At 40.0% G+C, this 15,793-nt stretch overlaps 1 protein-coding gene across 1 annotated transcript; it reads right to left on the bottom strand.

Annotated features, from left to right (window-relative positions):
* Positions 1-7,743: 7,743 nt before the first annotated feature.
* On the bottom strand, positions 7,744-13,717 carry LOC109475742 (discoidin, CUB and LCCL domain-containing protein 2-like). Its single transcript, XM_019776504.1, has 5 exons — positions 13,654-13,717; positions 10,542-10,858; positions 9,508-9,649; positions 8,229-8,534; positions 7,744-7,928 (listed from the first exon to the last, which is right to left on the bottom strand). The coding sequence occupies exons 1-5, from the start codon at positions 13,715-13,717 to the stop codon at positions 7,744-7,746; spliced, it is 1,014 nt and encodes a 337-aa protein (XP_019632063.1).
* Positions 13,718-15,793: the final 2,076 nt, after the last annotated feature.

Genomic DNA, 15,793 nt, shown 5'->3' with positions numbered 1-15,793 from the left:
AGCTTCATCAAACGATTTCTTTTCATCTGACATAAGGTAGCATTGGCCCTCATAATCTTGGTATCCATCGGGGCAATCTAAAAGAGATAGCAAGTTTAGATATCAAATGGGCAACCTACTTCAAAAACAGGTGATAACTTGGATTACGAAATTTCTAGGTTTCGTTAACAATTCATGGGGATTGGCAACGAAGGAAACCGCAAAAAGCATCAAGATCAAAACGAATCATATCCTAAGATCATTCTGCTTTAAAAATTATTCAAGTATGAGTGGCCATTGGATTATTGCTAATAATCAAAGTAATGTTAAATGGGAAATGCAAGTTGGAATGGAAATGGAGTTGCATTCTAATGGTACAAATTAATCGATCATAATGCTTAAATTCCGCAAAAATTATTTCCAAGATTATTCACCCATGATTTTCTAAGATCACCCAACGACCCAGGAGAATAGAATATGATACATGTATTCTAATATAGCCAGGGGGTTATCAGATCACATGTAATGTAGCTGTTGAGTGTGACGTCCATGCCAAATTTCCAATACAATCATTTTACTTTTTCAATTCAGAAAATGTCTTACGAAATATAATATCTGTCTTTGGAGTGGACTACCCATTGAGGTAATATACTCCTGCAGTATAACGTGATAGAAGTCTAGAAAACTTTAATCAGATAAAACGCTGTATGCATCAATATCTTATATCTATCCGCTTGCATATTAAACTATCTTCATACCATGCCGCATGGTATGTACATGTACTATCAATGCAATTTCTATGAAAAATAAAACGCTTACTTTGTGTTGTGATTAATGGCTGAACAGCGAAGACCACTATAAACAGCAAAGCAATAACATCCATCTGACAAGTAAAAAAATAGCAAAGATTAGATTTGCAGGCGTCCATACTTCGACCAAATGGATTCCTAATACACATCGCTGTTTTGGAGTTGCAAGCAGTTAGGCAAGCAGTACATAGACTATGAAATGATTGAAGTGTTGATGTATTGAATTCCATTTTATGACCAGAAAAACTACGTATTTCAGAAAGATATTTTTCTTGTTTATACCTCTTCTTTAGCATAGTATAGACATACGTTTTGAATTGTTTTGAATAAAGGTGTGATATTCTTGTATGTATACATCCGTCACAATCGATCGGTTGACATACATATTAGTGTGATACAACCTAGGGTTTGTCCATACATATCCAAAACCATTATAATTAAGAGTGTCATATATATGATTCACCCAGTCAAAGTCACCGGAATGCAAAACGTCGTATGAATCTTGAAGTAGAGTGTCAAATTCCATCGATAATCAAACATTAATAAAATATTTATCAAATTAGTTGCATTCCTGTTGCAGTCTACAAGATAATCTGGTCCCTTGTTTGAAACGGCTGAAAACCAAATAGCATCCTGGGGCACCACTGTGACGGGGCGCCGTCCAGCGCCCTTTCAGGCCGTCGGATCAACCACCTTGACGTCGTCTGATGAGCCATTCAAAGAGCCATCAGAAGTTCCCAGAGCCTGCGCCCCGAACCGCCAGCGCACGGGTCGATCGGGACGCGCCGCTCCAGCGTGCGGCTCGAAACGCCAGCAGGCGCCGTCTAAACCCGGCGTGTTCTGGACGCAATAGCTCACCAATTTTTGACGGCGTATGGGCCGTCTTGGGGCACCAAAGCTGTCCGTAAGCTATCGGGGCAGTCTATACGTGTGGAAGGGCATTTTAATAGCCGTCTGGGTAATGGACCCATAAAATGTACTAGAAGATGGACTGTGGAACAAAGTTTTTTTTTTTCTCGACGAACTCATTTTTTGTTATTCACCCGTCTCTATTATAAGACTACAGAATTAGCCGGCTATTTTCATTCCTATGGTCTTTTTTTACCCTTACAAAGGCACATATACATTGGCACATTTCGTAAAGCTACACCAGTGGCAACTTGTGTGCTCAGAGATTAACGTTCTCTCATAAACAAAAGATGTGACAAGATAAGCCATGGCCATTCAAAGCAAATATTATATATTAAATACTTCACTGTCCAGACACAGTAGTTTCAGCTCGCATCAAAATCAAAATAAAACCCCAAACGACAAGCAGAAAGAAGATCATTTCGAATGTGTTTTCCTGAAAAAATTGCGTCCTTGAATGTTAACAGGGAATCATCGTAGAAATACTTTCCAAGTTCTGATAACTATTTATTTGATACGACATTAGGACTATATACATGGAAATGCTGTCGAATGAAGTTACCTTTCAGTGTGATTGTTGTTGTGTCGGTGAATATTTTCGTGCGGGCTCCGTCTTCCAACACTATGTACTAAAATATTTCATATGCGTTGGACGTTAAACGTGGCACTTCACACTATTAGACGATGGTAATCATAAGACTATGTTCATTCTGACCATGCGCAGTTATAGGGCACACTAGAAGGGAGTGTAGGAAGATATGTGGCACGTAGAAGGATGAAAATATCACTGTGTGACAATGTGGTTTATATGCGTATTTTCGAATGACTTCCGCAATTTTCAAGCTAATTATGATTTTCTTAACCTTTGAAACTTACACTTCGGACATGTTCACATTTCAAGCGTTCAAGGGGAGGGGTCAAGGGTCCCAATAGCACATAAGTCCAAAATTAACGTATTACAATTACAAGGAAGAGTACTTGTAGACTAACAGTGCCTTCTGGTGTCCTTCCACCGCAGTCGTGACAGTACTTCGGCTGTTGCAGTTCTGTGCGGGACTCCAAGTAGCAGCTTTCCGGCCTTATTTTGCATTCGTTGCAGCTTTTGTAAGTCCTGTTCCGGTCCTGTGTCCCAGAGAGTGCTCGCATATCTGATGTAGAAAGATGGTGTTGTATAGGGTTCGAAGTGCCGACACGAAGGGGCAGACGTGTCTCAAGATGCTCAGTGATCTTCTTGCGCTTCCAGTTTTATTCAGATCCACAATTCCGATTCTTGATGATTGCTTGCGCATGTTGTCACCAGCCATACAATGTGTTCCATTCTGTTGCAAACTATACTAAGTTGTTTACGGCTATATTATGTAAGATTTTCACTTACTGTCTATTCTTAACATTTTTCTTTTGGGCTATAAGCCTTCCCGGGTTCATAATGGCATTTGGGGAGTAAAAGATCAACATCGTTGCGTCGCAAAAACGTGTTGGAAAACTGCCAACTGCTTGTTTACATTCTTCCTAGGGGCCTACTAACAATACAGCAGGCCTGGCTCAATATATATTCTCGCGCTGCGCTGAGTCGCCGAAGAAGGAAAGTAGCGACGCTAATATGTTGAAAGCTTTTGAAAATGACAATCTAGATAAGAGAATTTCAATTATTTATATTTACAGATTTGGCGCAAAAATCTTACATGATATCGCTTAAATACAGGTGACCGAGTATCAATATTAGAAAACATGATTATGACCAGTTATACATCATATAGGATCGTGTTGCATAGTGCGGGCCTAAATTCGATCAAAGTCGGACATTCCTTACGAATACTGAAAGAATGTAACACAATATATTCATGGCCTCACTGCATTTGCTTAATTAACGGCCGATTGACTACAAGCATCATAGTTGAACGCGGGAAAAATCCTTCGAAATTGTTGCAGTGCTAGCGCTATTCCCTCTAAAGGTTTGGTTTTCAAATTTTCTGTATCCATGTTGCAGCCTGCCAGACATTCTGGTGCCTTGTTGAAAACGGCTGAAATGCAAATGTCGACGTCAGGCTCCACCATGTCAGGGACGCCGTCCAACGCCCATTTAGGACCTTGGAAAACCGCCTTCGCCCTGTGTAAAGTGGCGTCTGTCACAGGCCCTGGCACACAAGTTCCCAGAGCCTGCCCCGAACCGCCCGCGCGCGCGTCGGGACGGCCACCGTCCCAGCATCCGGCTCGAAACGCCAGCAGGCGCCGTCTGACCCGGCGTGTTTTGGACGTAAGAGCTTACCATTTCTGACGGCGTGTGGGCCGTCTTGGGGCACCGAATCTGTCCGTAAGCTATCAGGACAGTCTATGCGAGCACCTTAACCCGTGTGAAAGGGCATTTTAATCGGCGTCTGGGTAATGGGCCCATAAAATGTACTCGAAGATTGACTGTGAGACAAAGTTTTTTTTTCTCGACGGACTCATTTTGTGTTATTTGCCTGTCTCCATTAGACTACAGGATTAGCCGGTTATTTTGAATCCTCTGGTCTTTTTATCGTCTACAGTTCTAAGCGCATATACATCGGCACATCTCTTAAAGATATATAGCAGTGGCAACTTGTGTGCTCAGAGATTAACGTTCTCTCATAAGATGTGACAAGATAAGCCATGGATATTCAACGCAAATAAATATTTTACTGTCCAGTAGTTTCAGCTTGCATCAAAATCAAAATGAAACCCCAAACGACAAGCAGAAAGAAGATCATTTCGAATGTGTTTTCCTGAAAAAAATGGCATACTTGGATTTGAGCAAGCAGTCATCCTACACACAATCCTCTAAGTTCTGATAACTATCTATTTGATACGACGTTAGGGCTATATGAAATACATAGAAATGATGTCGAATAAAGTTACCTTTTAGTTTGTTGTGTCGGTGAATATTTTGGTGCGAGCTCCGTCTTCCAACACTATGTACTAAAATATTTCATATGGGTTGGATCGATGTTAAACGTGGCACTTCACACTATTGGACATAAGATTTATGTTCAGTGAACATGCGCAGTTAGCAGTAATATATATGCGAGAAAGGGGTGTAGGAAGACAGCCGGCACGCAGAAGGATGAAAATATCTATGTTTTGTCATATACAGTGGTACTGTGTATTTTCGAATGACGTTCGTAACTTAAAGCTGGATGGACAAAAGGGCACGTTTACTATTCGGCACATCATAACACTTATGTAATAACCCAATATTGTTTAGAGCATGAATTAAACCTCCTTGTTTAGATAAAATCTAAGCGAGGTCGGGCCGTGGCAAACCTCCTAGTAAAAGTGATGCACAACTAGGACTTTGAGGAGTAAAGAAATAGAAAAACTTAAGAAAATGAATCAGTTTTTACACAATATGTTTCGCAATTATTTTCTTATCAGATGGTCTGACTATCACTGTTCTTTTTACGGAGGCAAAACACGGACCTAATATTTGTTTTGGGTAAAGATATCACAAAATCTTACAGCACATTGTTTGAGCAGTCAACAATATTTCATACCTTGGCCGGATATTTAACGTTCAGTGTAAGCACAGCTGTGGAGCATTGGGAGTTTAACAATATTGTATCGGAAAGATCTGAGGCTTTCGCGGATAATACTAGTAGCCTGTGCACGCATGTGTCTGTACGACTTAATATCATTCAATCCTGTTTTCATGGAGATAATTTTTCCGGAGTGATCTTCTTTAGGCCACACTGATTTAATCTTATGGATGACATCCGCGTGCGCATTGATTGTCGAAAAAAAAAGTAAATTTATGAAAGAAAAATAAAAATAACCTCTTCTGAGGCTCTGGCCTCCTCCGTATTACGTAGTCCATGGAAGCTAGCGACAATAGGAAACCGGTGGTAACTGGAGAACAACACCCAGACTACCGAAGCTTCACAGAACACCAGAACTCAGGACAGTGCCGACTCATAAATGCCGCAAAACGCCAGGTCGTGCCGGCTTGTGGTAAACGTCGCTATGTAGCTACTGCAAATTTTGTATTTCTGTTGTTTAGCAGCATTCTTTGGCTGGAATTTTTTTACGCCCGCGCGCACAAGTTTATTCTCTGATAGATTCTCAGCATCATCTATCTGAGAAAATGACGAGCAAACCTGTATAAGAAGGACCCCTGGCGGAAAAAGCGGGAGGTTCAGACTAAGTATATGATCGTGGAGATACCACATTACAGGTATTTGTAATAGAATGTATTTTTATACCCTACAAATCAAGTAACCAATATCAAATTATTATATCGACCTTATGCTTTGGGTCGACACACCTAGGCGAGAGGTGTATCCTGACCCTAAAACCTTCTCATTCTTTATTTCCTGTCTTTCTTTCCTGTCTTTGTCGTTAATACCAAAAACCGGCCTCGTAATAAATTTCAATGGAGAGCCCTGTTTTTGATGGTTTTTTATTCCTTTACGGGCGCTAATGACCTCCTGGCCCGGCGGTTGAAATTATGTGTAGGTTAAACATTAAACAAATTTCAAGAAGATGGCTTTCACAAGTTCTTTTCTCATCTCGTCGATGACTTAGTGTAATTATTCCACCTTTTGGGATTTAAAGGTATGAGAAAGGAGGTAACGTTATAGTTTGCGATTTGTAGTAGTCACACGGTTTTCAAACTCTAAATATAGTCCTCAGAAAGATGGAGTAATGTCGGCATTGTGTAGTACTCGAAGTGGCTACTTTGACCACAGGAGGGTCTTGTGAAAGATATAATTTTGACAGAAATGTCAAGAGCTTTACATCTTTTAACTCTGTTATAGTCCCTAAAATGGCGTGGTAAATGAGGCATTGTGTACTGTAAATGGCTACTTTGACTACAAGGGGGATTTGGTAAGATATAATTTCGTCAGTGATGTCAAGAGCTATGTCATAGCAACCTGGATCAATTGTGTGCCCGTACGCGTATACAATAAAACCACGACTGTAAATAGAATTATAACTAACGAGTCGGTTCATTCAAAAGTCTAAAGACTGAGCCCCCTGTGAATCAAAGGCTTCTAGTGTAGTTTTAGGGCTTAGAAATCAGATTTTTCAAAGTCAATATTCTAGTCACTTATCTACATACTAAGTTGCAACCACACTATCCCAATGTTTATCGATATCCATAGAGCACAAATTCCCAAAATCCTGACGAAAAACGGTTACTCGAAGGACCTAGCTTGATTTTTAGGGTACCACCTAGAAAATAAAGAACTAATCTTGGGGCTTGTTTCTGCAGTTTTTTGAAATACCTAAAGAATGAACTACTGATTCAGATGTGCTAGTGTGGGATAGTATGTATCAATATCTTAATTATTCAGAATATTTTCAGTTTGTCACCCTGAAATTGCATTGGATGCGTTTAAAAAAGAACTAGCAATGGAAGCTGTTTTATGTGGTGTTTATCTTATATTCGTGCATTACTTTTAATAAACGGGAATAATGTTCTAACTTGATATATCAGTGATGATAATACACAACGTGTACAATAACAACTCCGTTGAAAATAGAATAAGTAACAAGACGGTTCTTTCAAAAAGAATTACGGAATGGAAGCTATTTTATGTGATGTTTATCTTGTATTCGTGCATTACTTACATTTCATAAACGGGAATAATGTTCCAACTTGAGATATATGTGATGATAACGCACAACTTAGTGACATACGTAATAACTACATCCACTTTGTAAAAATACAGATTGAGAGAACAGAGGTCTGCTCTGGACAATACCATATGAACTAAAAAGGCCAATGTTTAGTCGTGAGCGAATACAGCATATCTCACTCCATCTCCCTCTCACATTTCAAACTGGACTCACGGTTCCATATCAGTCTTATGTATGAATAGACCAAAATTACATGTACAAACAAATTATAATATTATATCACCACACTTCTAAATGTTATTTGACCCTATTAGGTAGCTATCTGTCTGACAATGAAGTGACACAAAAGTAATGTCCCTCCTATAACATTTGCCTTGTGAGTAAAGTTGCCAAAATTAAAATATTCTGCTTGCTTTGTCCACGTTCTCAAACGTTTTACCACATTTTTCTAATGTGCGAATTCTTCGTCCCGTGGATCTTGAGCCACTTGCTGTCTTCTTTGACGTCTGTTGCCCCAGTAGTGCAGCAACGCGCCCCCCATTCCCATGATCGCTGCAGCACAGAAGACACAGACCAGGGCGATGTTGAGCGACTTGTTGTACCACGTACCGATAGACTTAGCAGTCTCCCCTCCTGCAAAACAAAGATATAGTTTGTACTTCTGATAATTGTTACCTCCATGAAAAACGGAGGTATTGTTTTTGGTGTGTCTGTGCGTCTGTTTGTGTGTGTGTTTCTGCACATTTGCAGTCAGCATTGATAGATTTAGCAGTCTCCCTTCCTGCAAAAGAATGATACAGTTTGTACTTATGACAATTGTTGGATAGAAATCTATGTACAATGTATCAACATGTAGTTGTATGTAAGAAGGCGCAAACTTGTAGTTATACAACTAATGAATTGATCAAATGATAAATATTGTGTCATCTATACCTGCTAGGCTTGTCGTCTGGTTAGTGGTGTGCTGAGAAACAACAGTTGTTCCTGGAAGAGTTGACCGTTGGATGGTCTGGTCAGTGGTTTGCTGAGAAGCAACGGTTGTTCCTGGAAGAGTTGGCCAATGTGCTGTCTGGCGAGTGCTTTGCTGAGAACCAGTTGTTCCTGGAAGAGTTGGCCGTTGTGTTGTCTGACTGCTACTGTGCTGAGAAACAGTTGTTCCTGGGAGGGTTGACTCATTTTGTTCTGTAGTGTACAGAGGACCAGCTGTCGTGGGTATCTCAGTAGTTTGCTGTGTTGCATCTGAAATTTCAAAAGACGACTCGTCATTCGAAGATCAAGCCTCTTTTTACGTCTTGACCTGAAGGTAGACAAATTTCGTCGGCCGATGACTTTCCTTCTGTGTGAAAGGGTATTACGAATATGTTTTGACCAAAGGGGATGTGGCTACAGCATCGGTGTATTGACGGGTAGATTAGAAGGATGTCGCATACCTAAATAATCTCCAAGCAGATCTTTGCATGGCAAAAGACAGTATCAAGTTGTACAGGAAGTATCCATTGACCAAAGAGGGTCCATTGAGTGGCGTAAGTTTGTGTATGCTTTCAGTTGACAAGTCATGTGCATAATACGGTGGTCTGGTGCCCAGTCTACCGCGGAATAGGAGTATGCCATTTGCACATATAATTTCTGATAAGTACTGTAAGTTTCTTTCGATTCGCGGGGCCTAAAATTCGCGGTTTCAGGACAATCCGCGGTATTTTTAGATTTGCGATTTCCCCTTGGCTATTCAAAGAACAACTTGTATTATAAAAGTGCATATTTAAACATAAGAAATTTTCGTGGTTTTTGTAATAGGGTGATTTTGTAATAGTCCATATTTGCATTGGGATAGACTTTTGGGTTGAGATATTCATTGTGATTTCATCTGACCTCAAATGTTCTGCCAATGAATGCCAAAATACTGAGAACTTTATTGACACAACAAAAAGTACAGCGACTTTCGTAAGGTCTAAGACATGTAGATATACAGACAAATATACATGGGTACTTTAGAGCATTTAACTACTTTTAGCATGGCTGTATGGGTAGTTTATTGCATTGAAATGGCACAAACTTTAGACGGTATGAATGGGGGGGGGTAATAATCGACCAAATGTTCACATGCAAGTGTCAATATTCCTAGCGGCGTATTTCACCCAAAACTGCATTTTTTCTTTTTTTTTCAAACATTTTACACTTACACCTCCCCCTATGACAGTATTACGGTTCTAACCTGTCACAATCTTCGCCCGCATGGAGATGTGCTCATGCCATGTTTGCGGATGGATTTTGACGAAGCGCGCAGTTATGCGGCCACTGAAGTCTCCGAAGTCGTTGTAGACCTCCGTGTCTCTGTCGTCGTTCGCCTGAAAAACCTGCATCATGAGGAAAACAGACAAAAGTTGGTGCAATCCATAGCTTCCAAAACTGATGTTACATTGCCCCATTCAAAATATGGGGTACCCCAGATATATGCTCCTTTCATGTCCTACTTAGATATCAGTGTACGTTGGAAAATTAATATCCAAATCACTACAAAAGTGACACCATATTGTAAATAACTGACGTATGTCCTGAATAAATTATAGACTGTAAATAAAAAATTCTCCCCTCAAGAAAACATACAATAGATTAGCTTTGGCATCATTATGGATTACCTGAGTTAGAATTGTATTTAGTATAGTTCATTTATGTTGTTTTTTCTTCTTTTTCTACCAGTTACAGTTGTTAAGCAATAAAGTTGCTTTGGTTCGATTTGATTCGATTTGTAAGGGTATTGCCTACATGCCAAGAATATCAAGCCCTATTTGGAAACGACCACATCGACACTTTATGAGAAGTTGATTGCACGGCAATGTATGACAAAAGGAACAAAACAATAACCATAGAAAATGTTACATGATATACTTAACATCCTTACTATTAAAACAACAAGGGCTAGCATAAATCTTTGATATAGTCAAACAATCAATTGAGGCTAACCATGATATAAAGATATATTTAAAGCTATCTGTAGCATCGACTCTCTTGAAATCTGTTGTAACAGTTATAGAATAAAGAAATGTAAATAGATTACGCAAAACATCATATATAGAGCATTCCGTGACAAAGTGAAATTCATCTTCAATTTGCTCTGGACAAAAATGGACAAGGTAAGGAGCGAAATTATGATATCTGCCTGTTTCTATATTCAATTTAGGAATAAGATTTGAACATGCAAAGATCTTAGTGGATAGCTATTTCACTAAAAGGAGGAATGATTCTTACAGTAACTTGTCCGTCAGCATCGGTGTAGAACGTCTCATCGCCATTTTCATTGCCGTATGAAATGACGTAGGATGTGACGTATTGGTCATGTGGTCCGGCGTATGGCCAATCAGGGCTGTAGTTCCTGCCTTTGGTGATGACGCCGGTGATGACGCTCACGTCACCAAGGTCCCTCATCAGCCATTGGTCCTGGTCATTGGTTGCTGCTATCCATGCACCTGCTGCATCTGCAGTTTCGCGGGTGTTGATATCTGCGCGGTCGGCTGAGGTTGACTCAGGTGCCTCAAACTCTGAGGATGCTGACCAGGACGGAAGTTCTAAAACGAAGAAAAACGTAACATTTTTCAAAGCTTTATATAGCTATTAATTTCTTTGACCACATCAACTACGCAGATGGCAACATCAAGCTCGCACAGGAGCCGAGTCATGACAACATGCTCCCCGTCCTTGACACCAAAACTATCGCTTTGAGGTACACAGGAAACCGACCCACAGTGATCAATACCTGGCCTTTTTTTTTAAATCTTTACTCGACAAAACAAAAGAAATAAACAAAGACAACAGTTAAATAACGCTACACACATACTAAATTACATATTACATACTATTCGTATTTGAAAGCTCAATCCATTTTCTGTAGTGACATTAAATTATTTTGTTTTCGTGCAATATTCTCCTTTATGGTTTTGAAATGGTTGACAAGTGAAACAAAATTATACAGAGAAATGAATGTGGACTGATTATACAGAAAAATAAATTATGACTGATGATTTTTGAAGATGTATACTTTACCCAGTAATATCATTAAATTTCATACAAGTGGCACCGATTCTCTATGGTACCCCAACAGAATGTGTATCGGGGTATCGACATTAAGATAAAGTCCTGTGTTTTGGTTAAACCATTTCTAGACACACCACTAAAAATTAAATATCTTTCTGCAATCCCCCCAAAAAAAGTTGTTTTAGTGTTTCATCATCTTCTGCACAAAGAGCACACAGTGGAGATTCTTTTAGTTTCCAAATGTCTAAAAGTCTTTTTGTTGCTAACATTTTGTGTACTAATTTGAATTGAAAGATTAGATTCCGGTCGGAGGGGGGTAGATTGTTACTTTTATATTAATCATAAATGATAAGGAAAATCTCCTTTCATGGCATTGTGTCATTCAATTCATCCTCCCAGTAAGTCATTACATTCATAGGGTGATCATTTAAGTCGTGGTTTTCTTAGAAAAAAACTGTACACTTTTTTGTTGTTTTTAAGACCACTTAACCACTTAAACTTCTTTTTAACATATGTCTGCATACTTTTACATTACATTACAAGTTTGTATAAATGGTTTTTATTGTCCAAACATTTTTTTTTTATTGTCTAAACAGTACCCGTGCAGTCGCAGCCTTTATACGGCTGAATTGGTGCAGGGTATCACATAATAATCAATACAAATCACAACAATTACAACAATCAAATAATACAAATAATACACATATTTGTTCCACAATCATTTTTGTGGAACTGTCGCAAGGGTCTGTGCGGCTGCCATTCGAGGTGACCTCAATACGACTTTCCCCAACCGAAGTTAGGTACCCATTCACACCTGGGTGGAGTGAGGAAATTCGTGTAAAGTGCCTTTCCCAAGGGCACAACGTCGGGGCGCATGTTCAGACGTGTCCCGGGTACGACTCGGAATCGAACCCGGGTCTCCCGGTTCACAGTCGATTGCTCTAACCACTACACCACCCGACGCCACCACCCGACGTATTTTCCGGCATTTCAGTTAGCTAGACTGGGAGACTGCTTATATTAATCTATTATGAACAGACTCCGAAATCGTTACATTGAATTTCAAACTTGATGCTCTATAGGATAGCACTTTCCGGTCTGCATCCAAAATGTCGTGTACAAACAGAATCCCTGATCTAGTATTTCCTTCCATAAGAATGGTTTATCATCAATCTTAAAGTGACAGCTATACGAAAGAGAAAAAAGATGTACATTCCCACCCTCAACAGGTAGAACTACGGGTAGAATTCTCAGGCACTTGACGCCCCTAGCCCCAAGGGAGTTAGGCTCCTGTTCTAAAACAATAGGAGCTTTTGACTAAATTGTATCATCCTTATCTTCCGCCATTAACAGTTACTCAAGCAACAGGATATGATTTTGGAAACGGTCAGACGTTTCAGGTAGCATCCACTACCTTTCGTCAATGACACTAAGAGACTGCAGGAGAAATGCAGGTTTATAAGCACGAACTATTAATTGATATGCAAGTGAGTGAAGCCAATGTTTTTGGCAGTCCAAAAGGAAACAAAAGTTAGTTAAGTGAAGACAAGGATGATGCAAATTAGTCAAGAGGCTCCTGTTTTCTCAGAACCAAGAGGCCCCGAGGTGAAATACATTCCCGCTTTGTCAGCAGTCTTTGGACTGGGTAAGGAAGGCACTTTACACGATTTTGTTTACTTCACACCTGAAGAAATGAGCACCTAGATTCGGCCGGGGACGTCCCTCGGATAGGACGTATTTGGGGAGAGCTACTACTCTCTAGGCAGAGGTTTGGGTTTAGGGGGTATTTCTAGCGTGTTTTTAGCCTTTTTTATCAGGGTTTCTCTTTTGCACTGAATTTTTTTTTCACCAAACCCAACCTCTGCCGGCACTCACCCCGGGGAGGGGCAAACCTATTAAAAGCTATTCAAAACAGGCGATAGTGCCCCTCCCCGGGAACCATCAAACTGTCATTAGGGATATCCATTTTACTGTGGTGGATTATCACACATCTAGCCAGTCAGAAAGGCATTTATTGGGCCACATGCCTCCTGCTGACTATGCCTATTCATGCGTCTGGTTCACACCTCCTTGCAGAACGACTGAAATGTGTTTAAGAGATTAGGTTTATAGCCCATTGAAGCTTTCGACTGCCTGCAGAGGTTGGGTTTGGTGGAAAAAAAATTCAGTGCAAAAGAGAAACCCTGATAAAAAAGGCTAAAAACACTCTAAAAATAACCCCCAAAACCCATACCTCTGCTTGGAGAGTAGAGAGCCACACCCGTCGTGCAAAACACACGCACTGCACCGGGTGCGATATTCACAATGACTGAGGAGTAAGATAACATACCTCCACTGACGGGTACAGCAAAGAGGAGAATTGAAACGCAGACTGCTGACAGTAGGGTGTCCATAGCTACTGTCGGTGTTGCAGTAATGAGGACGTTGCCAACTAAGCGCTGACACAAAAGTTGAACCACCGGTAATACCACCGGTAATAGCCTAATTCAAAGGCGTGAGAAATGAGGTAATGTAATGTATGAAGTGGCGGCGCTAACATAAGTTACGTAACTTGAGCCCGTCGTCACTGTGTCCTGTACCCTAATTTTGTTTACTGTATGCTGAATATGAAGTTGGTGATATTGGCAATGAGCCACGGGCTCCGTGTTTGAGTCCGTATTTGTCATGCATAAACAATCACAACTTAATTTGAAATAGAATTACCACTAACATGTCGGTTCATTCAAAAAGTCTCAAGACTAAGCCCCTATAGTCTATAGCTGTGAATTAAATACACATTTTTTTGTACTTACAACGGAAGCTATTTTCATTGCATTTCATACCGAAAACCCTGCGGATTTTAGCATTCTAAGGTGTGCTACTCGTAAACTAGGTTAGCAAGTGCATTTCAGCATATAAGTTGTTATCCATGTAATTTTTTTTTTCATCAACTCCGGTCAAAATGAATTTTCCGGGTCCAAATTTACATTTTATTAGGGTCGTTTCAATTCTGCAGAAATGGTGAGTTAACTGATTGTAAATTTATTTAAAACACACACACACACACACATTATTTATCGCCGTATTCGATAGCTGTAAGATGGTGTAGACTTGTACATGGTGTAGATAGTGTAGACTTGTACTTGCACGCATTTATGTAGCACTGTATGCAATAACTAGTCTCATCAAGACCTACCCACATTTTTATTGTTAAACAAACCAGCTTTTTAGAATAATCGTGTTTACAAACAAACGTACACAAACAACAAACTACGATCAAAAATGAAACTTTGGTGAAGGTAATAATGGGATGTTACATTGTTTTCCTGTACTTGCAGTCCCTACACTTAGTTCGTTAGTCCACCGTAGTTTAGAGGCGCGCCGGCTGTTCAAAATTTTGGCTAGCGCCTAGCGTTCACAAATTGGCCACCGCAATGACGTAAAAGAAGTAGGTCAACGTTCGCGAGATCGATGCAATTCGATCTCGGTACTTTCTCTGTTTACTTTTCTATTTTGGTTTTTGTTATAATTATATCGGTGGTTTTAGACGTTCACACATAGCTACATGTAAATACGAGTAAGAAGATTGAGACAGGGAGGATTTTGACCTCGAGATCATCGTGTATTAAAGGTGGGGAAATATTTCAGTTGACTTTACGACTTCGTAAAGGACACAAAAAGGCAAATTCCGCCTTTCCGTCACCTTTCAGTGTGCTTAATACGACGTAAATATATACAGACATTTAATAAGCAAACTTTCCGTAATATGTAAAAAAAGTATTAAAGGTGGGAATATATTTCAATTAACTTTTCGCGCGTTCGATGCAATTCGATCTCGATACTTTATCTGTCTTTCTGTCTATTTCGGTTGTTGCTATATCGGTGGTTTACACCTAGCTGAATACGAAGAAGGAGATTCGGACAGAAAGGATTTTGACCCCTACCAGATCATCGTGTATAAATTTTAGCCGAGGCACAGCGAGAGAGGGAATGTATCAAGTGCAGAGGTCGAGGAGCCACGCAGTCCAGTGTCTCCACTGTCTGAACGTTTGCGCACCTCGCGTGCCTCATTAAAGCTCACCTCAAGTGCCCTGTCGGTCAGAGGTGAACGTTCTACACCTGAGCAATCAATGATGCTTATCTAACCCGTTTGTCTATATACTGGTCAGCGAAGCAGGGGTTCCCAGTTAGGACTCATCAGGCTGCTTTACGAAAAGTATGTATCGTTTATTACAAGAGTAGTTTGTCAATATTTTGTTTATACTGTGATTTAAACCGTAGATGAACAAATACGTGGAAAGATTTGTTATTTTGTTATTTGGCGCTGTTGTAAACAGGTTGGCCTAGTTGTCGTGTTGACCTGTCTGTGCCCTTTCAAATGTTGCTACCATCTAAAATGTAATCTGCTTGGGGGTACCATTACGCACACTTTTGTAACTTTGCATACCTATCCTAAAGCAAATGAATCAGATTATTTCGCAGTTGTATTG

The sequence above is a fragment of the Branchiostoma belcheri genome, unplaced genomic scaffold (genome assembly GCF_001625305.1).
Source record: "Branchiostoma belcheri isolate BF01 breed outbred unplaced genomic scaffold, Haploidv18h27 scaffold35, whole genome shotgun sequence".
Lineage (NCBI taxonomy): Eukaryota > Metazoa > Chordata > Leptocardii > Amphioxiformes > Branchiostomatidae > Branchiostoma > Branchiostoma belcheri.
This window is presented reverse-complemented; position numbering and strand designations above follow the sequence as displayed.